This window comes from Tachypleus tridentatus, unplaced genomic scaffold (genome assembly GCF_004210375.1).
Source record: "Tachypleus tridentatus isolate NWPU-2018 unplaced genomic scaffold, ASM421037v1 Hic_cluster_2, whole genome shotgun sequence".
NCBI lineage: Eukaryota > Metazoa > Arthropoda > Merostomata > Xiphosura > Limulidae > Tachypleus > Tachypleus tridentatus.
This window is the reverse complement of record NW_027467782.1, coordinates 51,984,422-52,003,223: the sequence shown is the minus strand read 5'-3', so window position 1 is coordinate 52,003,223 and position 18,802 is coordinate 51,984,422. Positions and strand designations below refer to the sequence as shown.

Sequence of the window (18,802 nt, the reverse complement as noted above, 5' to 3'; positions counted from 1 at the left end):
CAAGTTCCCGCCTCTTTATAGTGGAAGAAAGGGTAGCCAAGAGCGTAACGAGTCTAGCTTTAGCGAGAAGGGTCGAAATACAAAACGTTAGAATTGCTGTAACTACAAGTGCACGTTTGTTTCTTGTGTTTCATTCAAATAGCTTTTAGGTACATTTGACTATATTTATCATATGAGTAGCAATAATGAAAACTATTAATTTGCTGATTTATTTCATATTGTAATAATTAAATTTTCATGAGTAAAATATTAAACAAAAATTGGATTATTGAAGGCACTGTGAATGACTGAACCCGGTATTTGGTAAGCCTAACATTAGGTTATAGGTTTCAAAGTTGCAAATGGCGCCATTTCTGGCATTTCAATTTATAACTGTAAATAAGTGTTATATTGTAGTTACTTATGGTTTTAAGCGTATATTTATATCATTTTTTTTCACCCTAGAGTTTAAGAAGTAGCCACGTTATAAATTGTTAGTCATAATCAAGCCATATCGTCAATAAAAATCACATTTAAGATACAAGTCGACTTTTATCTGTGAAGTCGAAGGTGATAAAAACTGAAAGATACATTAATATATATAATTATAATAAGTCAGTTTTTAACGTAAGAAATGACACTAATGCTAGGGGACGAAAAATTAGGAAATTACTTGAACAAGTTTTAAAAATGTGGACAGAAAAATGTTTTTGGATAGGACTTCGTAAACAAATATATATCGAGATATAAATATCATTATAAAGATATTGTTTGAAAAATACTAAAATAGCAACGTTTTTAACATGAAAATAATTATAGCAATAATAAAGAGTCAGAATTAAATTTATAATTAAAAAAATATTCACAGTAACTGTTACAATTATGTCTCAATGGTAAACACAGATAAAAGATGAAATTATCATGGAATTTTATCCTAAATCTTGTACAATTATTTGTTGTTTGAATTATATTTTCTCAAACAAATTATTAAGGTGATAGTGAAAAAAAACTGCTTAATTAATACTTGTGTTAATATGATATTCCAATAATCGACCACAATTTGTGTCATAAGATGGATTAAACAAACAAAGCCATGGAATTAAACATCTTTACAACTTTTATATTACTGGAAGCGTAAATAGGAATATATATACAAATATCTGCTTTCATTGACAAAAATCAACGAACATGTTCATGAAAGGACTTCATATCACAGAAGAGGAAGAGAACCAGTTACTTGATTTGTTATCCAGGTGTTTTACTGGTTTTCCAGGAGAAACTCCAGATATGGATGTTAGTAAACTAGCACCTAAAGTTTTTGCTGTTGTGAGAGTTATCACTCAAGGATGAAAACCACATCTAGGTGTCATAATACAGTAAAACCTTTCTTAGCTGGAAACTGCATAGGGTGGAAGCCTGTACAAACCAAAATATCAAAATTTGCATCATTATCTTAGGATTTCTCTTATAAAAGGCCCTTTATGTGGCAGAACCTGAGTAAGGCAGAAGAATGATTTTGATTAAATATTAATTTCTTATTTAATTAATAATTCTTTAAATATTAATAAATTCGTGTTAAATTAATAATTTGTTTAAATATTAACAAATTCTTGGACATTTTGTTACAGTAAATATTTGTTAAATATATTCTTTTTTCTTCCATTATTATTGTTTATTCAAAAGAACAATTGACTGTACTTTTAGTCACATTTTCTGATGGAAGACCAGAGAAACTGTGGGTAATAAATACAGTGAAAATCTTCACTGTTTCAAAAATTTAAGGAAGAATCAACTTCCTGTAGAATGGAAGGCAAATAATAAAGTGTGGATGGCAAGTGCTATATTCAAGGAATTTTTGAACAAATTAAACAAAAGAACGGAACAAGAAAATGAGTATTCTACTTTTTCTATATACTGCAACTTGTCACTCAACTTTCTAATGTTTGTTTAGTCTTTCTACCTCCATGTACAACATCAGTTCTACAGCCATTAGATAATGGATTTATATAGTGTATAAAATTGAAATATAGAAAACTGATGCTTCAGCATATTACAAACATGGACAACTGTAAGAGAGCATCTGAAATGACCATGAAAATTGACGTGTTAGATGCAATTGTATTTTTAAGTCATTCAGTCAAATGCATAATTAAAGTTCTTTTGAAACTGGATTTATTCTTGATAATGGCAGAGATTGTGGAGAAGTTGTTTGTTATGGCGATTCTAGTAAAATCCAAACTGATTGATGCAGATGATTCTGTGAGCACAAAGTTTTGTGAATGTTGAAAGGAATGTTTTAACATAAACTGATTTATAATCTATAATAGAATCTCAAGATGGTAACAGTGTGAGAGATTCAGAAGATAAACAAAATGGAAAAGATAGTGAGGAAATAGAAATTCATACTTCATCCCAAGTGTTATGTTAACACTATCATTGTATGCAGAAATTAAGGGGGAAAATGATCTTCACGTAAAGGTCATAAAATTGGTGTTCTCTTTCAACCGTAGGAGAAAGCCCATTAAAGAAAAGTGAAACAGTTGAAATTGGACACTTCAAATAAATTTAAGATTTTGTGTTCTTATGTATATTTTTAATGTCTACTTTAGTTCTAATAAATATAACATAAACAGAATAATGACTTTATTTACAAATGTCTTACTTCCATTGAGTCAAGGAAGTAAAACGTTCTGCTAAAAAGTTATATATAATTAAGGAAATGCAGGTTTCCTATGTTTAAGCTGGAAATTTTACTCGGTCCCGTGTAATTTCGCCTTAGACTTGTTTTACTATATATTATTAAAAATTACGTGTACTGAATGTTTACTCACGTGTAGGTAACCTTGAGTTTAAGGTAAAAATTTTGTGGACCAAATGATGAAACTAATAAGATTTGTGAAGAAACTTTATAAATTAAAGATTGTTCTCCATTATTTTGTCCTGATTTATTATTCCAGACAATTTATGTTGTGAGTCATATATAATTGAAATGACACTTGGCATCTCTCATATTTACATACATCATCAATAGAAAGGTTGTAGCTTTAAAAAATTTATGAACGATATGCCACTGCTGGGGTGAGAGAGATTTGTCCTTTAATAAATAAATACAACTTACAGTAAACCTATGTACTTAAGAACATAAATTTATTTTAGGTTTTTTGTGAAAGATCTAAAATTTAAGCTAGAATACAGAATTTTAGTCTGTTTGTTGCTTCCAGGGAAGGTTCTGTTCTATCTGGTTACCTTCTCTGTGATCTAAACATATACCCACGTGTTTGCCGTGCATGGCGACCTGTGAAGGGGAGGAGAGGATCCTTGTGATTGAGGGGTCCAACCCTAACACACCACTTTGTCCTCGAATTCCTGTAGACGGGTGGCCCCCCTTGGGTTAATCGGCTGGTCCACTTGGGCTAGAGTCAACCAAGTACCAGTGTTGGAAGTTCTCAACAGGTGTTGTGGACATTGTGCCTGATGCTGGTGTTTGGGTATAGTGCTCACGAAACCCTGGCGTTGCTGCATTGTCCTTGCGTGACTTTGTAGTGCGTCCCCTTGTAGGGTTCCATGGTGGATGGGGTCAGTGGGTATCGAAATTTTTTCCTTTTCCTATGGATCCTCCAAAAAATTTAAATAAAATTGTAAAAAAACAGTCAATGGGTAAGCGACCATGTCTTGAATACTCAGAACAGCAATCTTCAACATCAGTAACATAATGCACCTCATTTTCTTATATTACATTCTCTTTGGAAAAACCTTTAGGGCAAATGTCCCCTTTTTATTCAAAAGGGACTAGAGGGACTTGCTGGCTCTCTAAAGTCAGTAAAGAAACTTCGATCTGGTGACATATTGGTTGAAACATCCACATCCCAACACAGTGAACTCCTCTTGAATTCAAAGGTAATTGGGGATATACCTATTGAGGTTACACCCCATGCTACCTTGAATTCTTCACGAGGAGTTATTGTTGAAAGGGATTTGAAGAACGTTCCCGAGTCAGAGATTCTCGCTGGTGTCTCCACTCAAGAAGTTTCTGCAGTGAGGTGCATCTCCACTCACAAAAATGGAGTTACACTGTCAACAAATACCCTTGTTTTAGCATTTACTTCACCACGTGCACCTGCCTCCATCAAGGCAGGTTATCTCATTTGCAGGGTTCGGCCATACGTACCAAACCCTCTTCGATGTTTCGATGTCAGAGATTCGGCCACTCAAAGACATCTTGTCTTGGTTCCCTGACATGTGCTCGTTGTGGAGGCAAGGACCACGATGCCTATGACTGTGACATGAACCCACATTGCGTAAACTGCAATGGTTCTCACCCCTCTTACTTTCATTCTTGCCCAAAATGGTTGGAGGAAAAAGAGGTGCAGCGTTTGAAAACGACACATAACATTAGTTATCCTGAGCCTCGGAAATTGCTGTCCACAACTCCATCTCAGACATATGCTGCTGCACTTCATTCCACAACTACAGTGGGAGTGCAGACAGATCTCTCTGTGCCTCCAAGAGAATCATTTTCAAAACAAATGAAAAGCCTTTTGACCTCCGTGGTTAAAAAGGTTGATGAATCGACTTCCACACCCATCTCTGTTCCTCCCATACCTTCCAACAAACCTCAAGATCCACGTCCTTCAGTTTCAAATACAGGCATTTCTTCTGATACATCTTTTTCTCCCACCACAAGAGACAAAACAATTATTCGTTCGCATCCTCAGTCACTGGATTCCATAACAAAAACCTGCCCACCCGACCCAGAGCAGGATCCATGGAGGTTGATAGACCTCCTCCAACTAAAGACAGTAAAGAATAAAGACGTGGTCGTAAACCGAAGGGTTCTCCAGCCACTTCACCTACCTGTTCTTAAAAAATGGCCATCTTGATACAATGGAACTGTCAAGGTTTACGTTCTAATCTGGATGATATCAAAACGCTGATTGCTTCCTACCATCCTGTTTGTCTTTCTTTACAAGAAACATTTCTTAAAACTGCTGATACTGTCTCCATTCAGCAGTTTTCTCTGTACAGAAATGACAGGTTGTGGGATGGTCGAGTATATGGAGAGATGGCACTGTTGGCTTATCAACACGTGCCCACCCTGTCTTTGTCACTCAACACACCCTTGGAGGCTGTAGCCATCCGTGTTTCCTTGGGTCATACCATCACTGTTTGTTCTCTGTACCTGTCCCCTTGAGAGACATATGATCAATCAGATCTTGATGCTCTCGTTGAACAGTTGCCATCTCCATTTCTAATCCTAGGGGATTTTAATGGACATCATCCCCTCTGGGGAAGTGCTATTATTAATGGAAGGGGTCGATCTGTAGAGCGGATGCTCTCTGATCACAATCTTTCTCTTTTCAATACTGGTTCTTCCACTTACTTTCATGCACCTAGTCAGTCCTTTACCGCTATTGATCTCTCAGTTTGCTCCCCTTCATTATTCTCCCATTTTTCATGGAGGGTTGACAGTAATCCACTAGACAGTGATCATTTTCCGATCCTTTTGAGAGAGACTGGCCATGGTCGATGCTACCCTACCCGCGTGCCCCCGGTGGAAGCTGGATCAGGCAGACTGGTCCACTTTCACTGCTCTCGCAGAACTTGATCTTGCCATCGTAAATCAGCCATCAATAGACGACTGTGTAGCAGCGGTAACTGACTGTATTACACATGCAGCTGCTCAGTGTATTCCTAAAACCTCGACACGTTTTCCACGATATCCTCGTCCGTGGTGGAATCCTGCTTGCCACTTAGCACGGAAGGCTCAAAAGTGGGCCTGGGATACTTTTCGTAGATATCCCACACTTTCAAACCGGGTTGCTTTCCAACGGGCCCATGCACATGCTAGGTGGGTAAGACGTCAAAGCCAGAAGGAATCTTGGATTAAGTTCACAACCAGCATATCTTCTACCACCAGTTCCAAGATCATATGGGACAGGATTGAAGGTTAATGGGCACTACAATTCTATCCCCTCTCGATCTTACTCTCTGATGGTCAGGAGGTGACTGATGTTCGGAACATCGCTAACACTCTAGGTGAAAGCTTTTGCCGGATATCTAGCACTTCTGCTTGTTTCTCCACCTTCCTGGCCATCAAGACTCGGGCAGAGCGATCACCTATTTCCTTTCAAACTGACTTTTCTTTGACTATAATTGTCCCTTTACCCTGGTGGAACTAAAAATGGCCCTTCATCGGTCTGCCAGTACGTCTGTTGGACCTGATGATATTCATTATGACATGCTGCACCATCTATCCTGCTTCTCTTGATGTCCTTCTGATTGTTTTCAACCAGATCTGGCAGGAGAATGTTTTTCCTGATGCCTGGTGCCAGGCTATTATTTTACCTTTCTCTAAGCTCTGTAAGACATTAGAAAGGATGGTTAATGCTCGTCTTGTTTGGTTCCTTGAATCAAACAACCTCCTCTTGCCCACCCAGTGTGGGTTCCGTAGACAGCACTCCACCACAGACCACCTAATTCGTCTTGAAACATCTATCAGAGAAGCCTTTCTCAACTGCCAACATCTTGTATCAATATTTTTTTGACATAGAGAAGGCTTACAACACAACATGGAGGTATGGCGTTTTGCGAGACCTCCATACATATGGGTTACGTGGCCATCTACCCATGTTTATTAAACAATTTTAATGGACAGGAGATTCCCGTTCTTTTGTTCAGGAACTTGGAGTCCCTCAAAGCTGTGTATTGAGTGTTACACTCTTCAGTATAAAGAAAAATGCCATCACTGAACAACTCCCTCTCACTGTTGCGAATGAGCTGTATGTCAACGACTTTCACATCTCATGTCAGTCGTCAAACATGAGATATATTGAGCGTTAACTACCAACCGCCCTCAATTGTGTACGGAAGTGGACTCTGGCGATCGGCTTTAATTTCTCTCTCTCCAAAACTGTATGCATGCACTTTTGCGTCGACGGGGTATTCACCCTGATCCTGAACTTCATATCGGTGAAATTTTGCTGCCAGTGGTCCCGGAGACCAAGTTCTTGGGGCTTATCTTTGATCGTAAACTGACCTTTATACCACACTTAAAGCAGCTTCAGGTCAAATGCACAAGAGCACTGAACATCCTCCGTGTTCTCTCTTCTACCAGTTGGGGGGCAGATCGCTGTTCAATGTTAAAGGTATATCATGCTCTTATTAGATCAAAACTCTATTATGGATCAATGGTCTATGGCTCTGCTAGACCCTCAGCCTTAAAGATGCTGGACCCCATTCATCACCAAGGACTTCGACTCTGCACTGGGGCTTTCCGTACCTCTCCAGTTCAAAGTATATACATTGAATCTCATGAACCTTCTATACACCTTCGCCGTTTGCAACTATCTTTACAATATACTTCGAAACTTCATTCCTTACCAAAGTATCCCACCTGGAAATGTGTTTTCCTTCCTTGGTGGGCAGTACTTTTTCAGAACAGACGATCTGTCATTGCTCCGTTTGGCCTTCACATCTGGGGGCGCAATTGGATGAATTGGGTCTGTCCTTCGATAACATTGCAGATTCCACAGGTCGGCTCATCCCACCATGGCTTATTACAGCCCCCAAATGTGACCTTTCAGTCACCTAAAAAAGGCAGATACTCCAGATTGGAAGTACCGTCTTTTATTCAATGAATATCTTTCAAACAATCATTCAGTTCCCATTTATACAGATGATTCCAAATCAGGTAATTCAGTGGGCTCTGCTGTGGTTTACTATGGGTCAGTAGTTGCGTGCAGAATCCCTTCTACAGCTTCTGTGTTCACTGCTGAACTGTATGCCATATCTCTTGCCCTGGATCATATTGCAGCTGAGCAGTACTCCAACTGCACTATTTATACTGATTCGCTTAGTTCTATACTTGCCTTGGAATCGCTACACTTTAGCTCACATCCTAGTCTCGCTGATATTCAAAATCAACTGGCCCATTTCTCATTAGCAGCTACTTCAATTCAGTTTTACTGGATACCAGGCCATGTTGGTATTCGCGGGAACGAGCTTGCAGACATGGCAGCTAAATATGTCTGCTTCAGCACCATCACTCCTATGCCTATTCCATACATGGACTATGGTGTTGTCTTCAAGGCTCGGCTCCGTGCCAGCTGGCAGTTCACTTGGAGTGAGCAACGCGACAACAAACTTTTTCAAATCAAACCCAAAATTGGACTTTGGCCATCTAGCTTCCGTAAAGTTCGGAAGGAGGAAGTTGTTCTCACTAGGCTACGCATTGGTCACAGTTTTTAACTCATCATTTTCTTTTATCTGGAACTGATGCACCAATGTGTAGTTTGTGTAACACTCAAATCACTATCAGCCACGTTTTACTTTCTTGCCATCGTTACAATTCTCAACGACGGCAATATTTTAAACATATTTTTTCCCAGGGTCAGTCTGTAATATTGGACAGAGTTATCGGTGATGATTCTGTCCACCTTGATAATGTTTTTAATTTTTTAATGGCCATTAATCTTTTTAATCTCATTTAAGTGTTGCATATTTATTCATTACACCTTTTTAATTGTGGTTCCTTTTTTACAGTTTTAATCTCTCTCATTCAATTTGACATTGGACAATGGCCAGAACATTAAATAACTCGACACCAGGACTGGAAAGGCCAACTTCAGGTGACTAACGCTAATGTTTGAACTATCCATTTGAACTACTCGTTAGTCGTCCTGGCGAGTTGTTATTATACTTTTGCTGCATATCATTTCACACTTTTACTACTTTACTTTTTATTACTGGCCATATTGACTCATAACCCGGAACCAGGACTGGAAAGACCAACTTCAGATGACTGACGGTGGTTTTTATACTTACCTGTTAGTCTTCCCGGTGGGTTATGATCATTACCATTCTGCTACAGGTAGTCCTTTACAACTTTGTTGACTGGATGTCAACATTGGTTTTTACACCATTTTCTGTTTTAATTGCTGTTTTGCTTTTATCTTAATTTACTTTTACAAATTTTACTCCATTTACTTGACTTTATCTTTTTACTGGACATTTGGCTACTCATTGTTACAATTTTGCTATGTATCTTTTAAAACTTCTATTCTTTTACATTTTGATACTGGTTGCTATGACACATAACCCAGAACCAGGACTGGAAAGACCAACTTCAGGTGACTGAGGGTGGTTCTTGAACTTACCTGTTAGTCTTCCTGGCAGGTTATGATCATTACCTTTTTTGCTAGAGTAAATACCTTACAACTTCTTATACTCTGCCTTCTATCTTAACATTGTAGACTAGGTGTCAACATTGGTTTTATACTTTTTTTTTTACCTTCATTTCCATTTATGTCTATTACTACATTTATTTATTTTTTATTTTACATTTTTACCGAATGTCTGGAGCAGATAGCCTCACTGCTTTGTGCCATAAAACACTAAATCAATCAATCAACCATTCTGAAATGTAGACTTTAATTACAGAATTATTTTGAGGGGAAAACATGAACAAAATATTCTGTTAAAAATCAACTTCTAAACTTTGTTACTGTGAAGTAAAAATAAGTGTAGTATTTCTCCCAAACAGAAGTAAAACTTGTTTCTAATCTCCAGGATAGATGAATTACTTAAATATTATAGATGACTTAGTTAAGTCTGAGAAACTCATTAATACTTCATTATTTGTACGTTTTGACAGAGAACAACACCATCATTCAAACTGAACAGTGATGTAATATTTTCAGCTGGTAGTTATTTGTTCCTCTAGTTCAGTATTTTCTGTTGTTAATGTCATTGTCTTACATTAATTTAGTATGTTCATTTAGAGCTAATTTAAATCTCTTTAGATGGTGAGCTAGTATACAAAGATAGCCCTAATTGTACATTAATTTAGTGTTTGACTAACCATGAGTAACTTTGCTCCAGTTAACATGTGTAAGAACCTAACATTTGCGACTTCTGCTTCAACATCATGAGATACACTTCATATGTCATCTGAAATTATCGGTTAATCAACTTTATACGGTTCATAGACACGTTTATAACCGATAGGAAGAACCTCTTCCCATCTGCATGAAACCATTATAGCTGTTTGGTTTGGGCATCCTTAGAATAAAATTATTATAAGTTTTTGGTGTAACTGTTGCATTTCTGCTTCAGAAATCTAACAATATCTGTAACTACTTATAATTTAATTAGATAAGTGGTTATTCTGTTCTAAAAAGTACATACTCCTTGAACATCCAAATTTGTGAGATTCACCTGAGGTCAAGTAAACACTGAGTCTTAACAAATTTATTTTTCACATTTTTAATAACTAAAGTACAAAGATTAGAAATCTGTTAGATATGCGTGACTGTTCTAATCTCAGTACAGTGAGTGTTAACTTTGGAGAATGATAGTTTATTACAGGTTTGTGTATGTAATTATGACAGTCATGGTGAGAAGTTGTCATACATTGACAATCGTTGAAATATTGCTTCATCTTTCTAAATCTTTCTACTCGAGTATTATGATGTCATGACATCTTGAAGTGTATGGAAGGTTCTAGGCTTCAGTTGGGCTTTTTATAAATATCCATTCAACATGTAGCTCGTGTATAATGAAGGCAAAGCTAGTTATATGTAAATTAAAACTTTGTTCAGCTGTATGGTGGTTTGAGTTTTTAAGTGACATTATAGTAGATTGTCTTGATTGTGTTCTAAAATGTAATTTTACAAATCTGTGTGAACATTTGATGAAAAGTGAAAATTAGTGAAAACTCTGGATACAACCATGGTAATTAACAGTGTGACTTCAGTGAAATTATCACCACTTGTAATAACAAAGCAGAGATTAAGTGTGTAATGAAAACTTGTGTGTATGTTTGAAGTGTTTTAATATTATATTACAAATGGATTGTATGCTGTGTGCTTATTGTTAGAACTATTGTCAACAAGTCACAGACACCTACTTTAAAGAATCTGGCCTGTTTGTATATATAAAACCTGACAGAACTTAACAAAGCTTGGCTCTTAAGCCTAGCACGTGTGTAGTAAGTGCTGTTTATGGTAAAAGCTAACAGGCCCACTCCATTGGTTACACAAGTCCAGCAATAACATCATGGAATTAAAAGATAATAGACATGTAACAGTTAATAGTTTATAGTAACTTTATGATAATTACTGTAGTCAGTGCTGAGGAAGACATGATTTTATGTGTTTGTTTTTTATTTCAATTTTCATTAATTATTTCTCTAACAGGATTAGGGTCAATAAATAATAGACAAAACATAAGTTTTACAGAAAAATATTCCTGTGAAGTAATAAAAGATTATGTTAATAAAAGAAGTAATTCCAATATGAAAATAAGCATTTTTTATCTTAGCGTGAAAATCATATTTTATCTGGACTATCTTAGTGTAGGCTTTGGATATTCATGTACTTATCTTAACTAAAAATACTTTAATTTTAACTGTTTTTGTTGAACGGAGCAGAAAAAGACTATGAAAGCCACTCTTTTACACATTCATTGATTAGACCTACTAATATTTTTGTATTTACTATAAAAGCAAGTGATTGTATTTGACCTTCCGAACTTTGTTTTGTCACTAGTTTTGAGCCCAGTATGGGAAAAAAGAAACAAAAGGAAGTTAGTCCACCACCAGAGGAGGAATACATTGTAGAAAAAATCCTGGACAAGAGAATGCGAGGTGGTAAAGTGGAGTATTATTTGAAATGGAAAGGTTACCCAGAGTAAGCTAACATTTACCTTCAAGTTTGTTTGTCTTTATTAAACTTTATAACTAACTTATTTTGCCACATATATTAGGTACTGGTTCTACTCATAACCAATTGTTAATTTATTAAAAAACAGTGCTGGACAGGTTCCTTTTACTTGCACATTTCTTTAATCAGTCACTGTTTTGTTTGTGAAGGTCCGAGAACACTTGGGAGCCCGAAGGGAACCTTGACTGTCAAGAACTTATTGCAGAATATGAAGAGAAGAGGAAGAAAAGTGCAGAAGATAAAAAAGATTCATCAGATAAAAAGCGGAAAGTGAATGGAACTGAAGGATCTGAAACCTCGCCTCAGAAGAAAAAGAAAAAACTAGAGGTGAGTTGATAGTTAAATACAGTTAGTGATAAAAATGGTGTCGGATGTTTTATTTCTGGGAGATGTTTTGCTGTTACCAGATGTATGGTCTGATGCTTAAATTGTCATCTGCATGAGATAGGTATTATCTTTGTCCTTGGAAAGGACCATCAGGAACGTCCTTGTAGAAACTTCTTAATGAAGTGATTTGTGATGACGAGAAAACCCACTTGTAGAGAAAATTATATATTTATAAATGGCTGGTATGGGTAGAGAAAGCACTAGTAGAGGAGCAAACAACGTTTAGACCTTCGGTCATCGTCGGAATCACAAAGCGATGACCAAAGAAGATGGAAACATTGTTCACTTCTCTACTTGTGCTTTCTCTACCCATACCAGCCATTTATAAATATATAACAAAGTAATTGTGTTGATTGTGACTTTACATTGAATGGTATGTAATGTACAAGTTACCCACTTGTTTTTTCACTGTGGTCAAAGTAATTCCTTATTTTATTTTTAATGTATATGTGGGTGACAGTTGTTTGTAAGATGAATGTAGTGTATGTTCATTCACATGGCTTGTGTGTCTGTTTTTAATTGAACAATCTAAAATTACACTTGTCAGTGTAATAGAGGTTTGACACTGGATATAATTTTATTATATGTATGCTGGTGAGGAATATCCAATATCTCTCTCCTATTTTAAGTGTAACTATTGGTTTTAGGAAGATAACAGACCAAGAGGGTTTGACAGAGGTCTTGATCCAGAAAGAATAATTGGAGCGACAGACTCAAGTGGAGAACTCATGTTCCTTATAAAATGGTAATGTTGTTTTTGTTCTTAATTTAAAGCAATGAGTAAGAAAATACCAGATGAATGAAGAGACAGATTCATATGAAATATGTACATTTTCAGTATTATAATTTTGATCAATCATGTCTTAAAACATGCAGGTCAAAATATACCCACTAAATAAAGTTAATGATTGTCAGTTTTCAGACATGTATGGGGACTTTTTACAATCATAATGGCATAATTGTATTGAGGAAACAAAGAAAATGGGTAACTGGGCTCTACTGTAGCCCCAATTCTCAGTACAAACACTAGTGAAATTAGGTTATGCACATCTGGCTTGTGTGTGTTGGGGGCTGACTTCTAGATCTAAAACTATATGTTGAGACTCACCCTAATATGTGTGGTTCAGGACAATTGTTTAAAGTGGGGTTAATCCTTGTGCAACAGGCTCAGTACAATACACACAAATTTGTATACACATTTGTACACGATAAGTATTTATACTGTGATTTTTGATACAGCATGTGTAATTTCACAAAATGTGGTAGATGTTTAGTTTTACAAGGTTTTAGCCCCACAGTGGCATGTCTGCAGACTTACACCTCTAAGGACCTGGTTTTAATATCCATGGTGGGCAGAGTAGAGATAGCCCATTGTGTAGGTTTGTGCTTAATTACAAATAAACAAAGAAACAGAAGTTTTTGTTCCAAAAAAAAACGTTTTTAATCAAGTATTTGTAACTAAAGATTTGTTTGTGATAATATTGTGTGTTTTTAGTTACAAGTACCAAGTGATTTCATGTTATGGTTAAAACCATATTCATCCCAAAGATCTCCAGTATTATTTATATAATCTTTAAAACCTCCAAAATACATTTAAAATGTTTGTTTTAATTATTAGTAATATTAAATAACACCTTCACTCTCTCAGTTATAATAAAAAAAATATATTTCAGCTAGTATATTGTGTTGTGGTTTCCATATGCTACTAGCCCTGATGAAAGTTAAAGAAGAAATGTTACTTTAAATAGTGTTTTTAATTATTATCTGGAAACTGAGACCCATTTTTTTCTGTTGCCAGTGTACATCACAAATTTCAGTAACTGTTATTTAGTATTTGAAAAAAAGAAACAAGATGTTATGTCATCTGTTATTAAACTATATTTAGTTAAAGTTAATTTGTACTAAGAGAAGGACCACTAATGTTAAAATATCATGCACATCTATTATTATATTATATAATAAAACATTATTTGTGGTAAACTTTCTAAAACATCATGAATTACATTATGCATTAGTTTATGTGCCTCACTTTAGAGGTTCCTTCCTGTAAATCACCTGTTTTTAACAATCTTCATTAAGTTTATTTTACAGTTTGAACTTGTTCGTGTTCAACTAAGTTTGCTAAACATTTTACTGATAAACAGCTGTTTTTTACCTGACTTGAATAAACATACTTAATTTAAATTTAATATAAAACTTAAAAGAAAATTGTTACAATGTTGGTTAGTTGGTCTCATTTTAACAGTTCTTTAGTGACCCTTAGTTGACATGTATTAGACCCATTCAGTATTTAATGGTCAACATACTGATAGTGTAATTACTTAATTATGACTTCATGGAATTTATACACAACTATGTTGGTTCACGTATTTCTAGAGAAAGCAATGTGTTTTAAGGTTTCCTAGTGATAAGTAGGTTTGTTTTAAGGTTTCATAGTGATGAGTAGTTTTCTTTAAGGTTTCCTAGTGATGAGTAGTTTTGTTTTAAGGTTTCATAGTGATGAGTAGGTTTGATTTAAGGTTTCAAAGTGATGAGTAGGTTTGTTTTAAGGTTTCAAAGTGATGAGTAGGTTTGATTTAAGGTTTCCTAGTGATGAGTAGTTTTGTTTTAAGGTTTCAAAGTGATGAGTAGTTTTGTTTTAAGGTTTTCATTGTGCTGAGTAGTTTTGTTTTAAGGTTTCATAGTGATGAGTAGGTTTGTTTTAAGGTTTTCTAGTGATGAGTAGGTTTGTTTTAAGGTTTTCTAGTGATGAGTAGGTTTGTTTTAAGGTTTTCATTGTGCTGAGTAGTTTTGTTTTAAGGTTTTCTAGTGATGAGTAGGTTTGTTTTAAGGTTTTCTAGTGATGAGTAGTTTTGTTATAAGGTTTCAAAGTGCTGAGTAGTTTTGTTTTAAGGTTTCAAAGTGATGAGTAGGTTTGTTTTAAGGTTTTCATTGTGCTGAGTAGTTTTGTTTTAAGGTTTCATTGTGCTGAGTAGTTTGTTTTAAGGTTTCATAGTGATGAGTAGTTTTGTTATAAGGTTTCAAAGTGATGAGTAGGTTTCTTTAAAGGTTTCAAAGTGATGAGTAGGTGTGTTTTAAGGTTTCATAGTGATGAGTAGGTGTGTTTTAAGGTTTCATAGTGATGAGTAGGTGTGTTTTAAGGTTTCATAGTGCTGAGTAGGTTTGTTTTAAGGTTTTCTAGTGATGAGTAGTTTTGTTATAAGGTTTCAAAGTGCTGAGTAGTTTTGTTTTAAGGTTTCAAAGTGATGAGTAGGTTTGTTTTAAGGTTTTCATTGTGCTGAGTAGTTTTGTTTTAAGGTTTCATAGTGATGAGTAGGTTTGTTATAAGGTTTCATTGTGCTGAGTAGTTTTGTTTTAAGGTTTCATAGTGATGAGTAGGTGTGTTTTAAGGTTTCATAGTGCTGAGTAGGTTTGTTTTAAGGTTTTCTAGTGATGAGTAATTTTGTTATAAGGTTTCAAAGTGCTGAGTAGTTTTGTTTTAAGGTTTCAAAGTGATGAGTAGGTTTGTTTTAAGGTTTTCATTGTGCTGAGTAGTTTTGTTTTAAGGTTTCATAGTGATGAGTAGGTTTCTAATAAGGTTTCAAAGTGATGAGTAGGTTTGTTTTAAGGTTTCATAGTGATCAGTAGTTTTGTTTTAAGGTTTCATAGTGATGAGTAGGTTTGTTTTAAGGTTTCATAGTGATGAGTAGTTTTGTTTTAAGGTTTCAAAGTGATGAGTAGGTTTGTTTTAAGGTTTCATAGTGATGAGTAGTTTTGTTTTAAGGTTTCAAAGTGATGAGTAGGTTTGTTATAAGGTTTCATTGTGCTGAGTAGTTTTGTTTTAAGGTTTCATAGTGATGAGTAGGTTTCTAATAAGGTTTCAAAGTGATGAGTAGGTTTGTTTTAAGGTTTCATAGTGATGAGTAGTTTTGTTTTAAGGTTTCAAAGTGATGAGTAGGTTTGTTTTAAGGTTTTCATTGTGCTGAGTAGTTTTGTTTTAAGGTTTCATAGTGATGAGTAGGTTTCTAATAAGGTTTCAAAGTGATGAGTAGGTTTGTTTTAAGGTTTCATAGTGATGAGTACTTTCGTTTTAAGGTTTCATAGTGATGAGTAGGTTTGTTTTAAGGTTTCATAGTGATGAGTAGTTTTGTTTTAAGGTTTCATAGTGATGACTAGTTTTGTTTTAAGGTTTCAAAGTGATGAGTAGGTTTGTTTTAAGGTTTTCATTGTGCTGAGTAGTTTTGTTTTAAGGTTTCATAGTGATGAGTAGGTTTGTTATAAGGTTTCATTGTGCTGAGTAGTTTTGTTTTAAGGTTTCATAGTGATGAGTAGTTTTGTTATAAGGTTTCAAAGTGATGAGTAGGTTTCTTTTAAGGTTTCAAAGTGATGAGTAGGTGTGTTTTAAGGTTTCATAGTGATGAGTAGGGTGTGTTTAAGGTTTCATAGTGCTGAGTAGGTTTGTTTTAAGGTTTTCTAGTGATGAGTAGTTTTGTTATAAGGTTTCAAAGTGCTGAGTAGTTTTGTTTTAAGGTTTCAAAGTGATGAGTAGGTTTGTTTTAAGGTTTTCATTGTGCTGAGTAGTTTTGTTTTAAGGTTTCATAGTGATGAGTAGGTTTGTTATAAGGTTTCATTGTGCTGAGTAGTTTTGTTTTAAGGTTTCATAGTGATGAGTAGGTGTGTTTTAAGGTTTCAAAGTGCTGAGTAGTTTTGTTTTAAGGTTTCAAAGTGATGAGTAGGTTTGTTTTAAGGTTTCATTGTGCTGAGTAGTTTTGTTTTAAGGTTTCATAGTGATGAGTAGGTTTGTTATAAGGTTTCATTGTGCTGGAGTAGTTTTGTTTTAAGGTTTCATAGTGATGAGTAAGGTTTCAAAGTGATGAGTAGGTTTGTTTTAAGGTTTCATAGTGATCAGTAGTTTTGTTTTAAGGTTTCATAGTGATGAGTAGGTTTGTTTTAAGGTTTCATAGTGATGAGTAGTTTTGTTTTAAGGTTTCAAAGTGATGAGTAGGTTTGTTTTAAGGTTTCATAGTGATGAGTAGTTTTGTTTTAAGGTTTCAAAGTGATGAGTAGGTTTGTTATAAGGTTTCATTGTGCTGAGTAGTTTTGTTTTAAGGTTTCATAGTGATGAGTAGGTTTCTAATAAGGTTTCAAAGTGATGAGTAGGTTTGTTTTAAGGTTTCATGAAGTGATGAGTAGGTTTGTTTTAAGGTTTCATAGTGATGAGTAGGTTTGTTTTAAGGTTTCATAGTGATGAGTAGGTTTGTTTTAAGGTTTCATAGTGATGAGTAGGTTTGTTTTAAGGTTTCATAGTGATGAGTAGGTTTGTTTTAAGGTTTCATAGTGATGAGTAGGTTTGTTTTAAGGTTTCATAGTGATGAGTAGGTTTGTTTTAAGGTTTCAAAGTGATGAGTAAATTTGTTTTAAGGTTTCAAAGTGATGAGTAGGTTTGTTTTAAGGTTTCATAGTGATGAGTAGGTTTGTTTTAAGGTTTCATAGTGATGAGTAGTTTTGTTTTAAGGTTTCAAAGTGATGAGTAGGTTTCTTTTAAGGTTTCATAGTGATGAGTAGTTTTCTTTTAAGGTTTTCTAGTGATGAGTAGATTTGTCCCGACACAGAACTTTGTTTTGTAGATCATAAGTGTGTGATTTTCTATGACTATAGGAAAGGTAGTGATGAAGCAGACCTTGTCCCTGCCCGACTAGCGAATGTCAAATGTCCACAAGTGGTTATTCAGTTCTATGAAGAAAGGTTGACATGGCATACAAGCTCCAGTCATGACGAGGAAGAGAAAGGAGAGAAGTAGTAAAACGAAGCCCATATTCCATATAACTCTTCATCAGTAATATAGGTGCACCTCAAAAACAGAGGTTTTTTGTAGTGTTTGCATATCGAAGCTTGTTCATTACATTAGATTTCTCTGCTTTTTTTACTTTTTGAGCATTAATACCCAAAAGAGCCATAATTTTCAAGTTGTTTTATCTTCATTCATGTATGTTTGTCGGCATCTTGTAAACTCTGTGACACCCCAAAATGTTCCAAGTTTTTATCCATTTAATACAAAGAATTCTACTAGTACAGAATGTTTTTACAATATAAATATTTAACCCCATATCTCAGAAAGAACAAAGCAGCTAATTTATATTTTTGTTTTAATATTTTGTTCCTGTTTAATGTGTTACCATTCAGGCTAATGAAAACCTGTATGTTAGAAAATAGATTTACTGTATTACATGCTGTGTATCCTTGCAAGTTCTGGTATACCAGTGCCACCTAGTGCTGTTCTTTAGCGACATTTAAACTACTGTGTTAATCCACATTTCAGTTAATAAATCACCATCAGTGTAATATACCATTTGAGAGCTGTTCCAAACTCATCTTTTGTTTCTCATAAATTCAATTGGTAATCAGTATTAGACCATTCACAATGATTTGGTCATTTCAGATACTCATCTTTAAAAGAGAGCAATACAAATTTTGTGAATCCTGCCTTAATATAATATCTTAGGATTATATAGAGAAACAACACATTTTTATGACAGTTGTGAATGATTTATACAAAATTACCTTCTTGGGTTAATATCAAAGATCATTAATTTCATCAAGGATAATAAACCATCTAGTGGATAGTTTGTAGAAACTATGATGTGGGAAACACTACACAGGTTCTATTAACAATAATACACCATCTGAAGATAACAGTGGTGGATAGTTTGTAAAACTATGATGTGACTGGAAACATT

General features: G+C 35.0%; 1 protein-coding gene across 2 annotated transcripts; it reads left to right on the top strand.

Annotated features, from left to right (window-relative positions):
- The first annotated feature begins 1 nt into the window (after position 1).
- Positions 2–17,881, top strand: LOC143242396 (chromobox protein homolog 1-like). Of its 2 annotated transcripts, none has more exons than XM_076485760.1 (5): positions 2–149; positions 11,526–11,666; positions 11,849–12,026; positions 12,734–12,831; positions 17,724–17,881. In XM_076485760.1, the coding sequence occupies exons 2-5, from the start codon at positions 11,539–11,541 to the stop codon at positions 17,863–17,865; spliced, it is 546 nt and encodes a 181-aa protein (XP_076341875.1). In that variant the 5' UTR covers positions 2–149; positions 11,526–11,538; the 3' UTR covers positions 17,866–17,881. The 2 variants fall into 2 exon arrangements, with proteins under 2 accessions (XP_076341875.1, XP_076341874.1); XM_076485759.1 differs by having other exon boundaries at positions 46–303.
- The last annotated feature ends 921 nt before the right edge of the window (positions 17,882–18,802 follow it).

Excerpts from the sequence above, each read along its gene's own strand:
- LOC143242396 (XM_076485759.1), top strand. The coding sequence starts at position 284 with ATGACTGAACCCGGTATTTG. Across the intron at positions 11,667-11,848 it reads AAATGGAAAGGTTACCCAGA|GTCCGAGAACACTTGGGAGC; the intron begins GTAAGCTAACAT and ends TTGTTTGTGAAG. Across the intron at positions 12,027-12,733 it reads AGAAAAAGAAAAAACTAGAG|GAAGATAACAGACCAAGAGG; the intron begins GTGAGTTGATAG and ends TATTGGTTTTAG.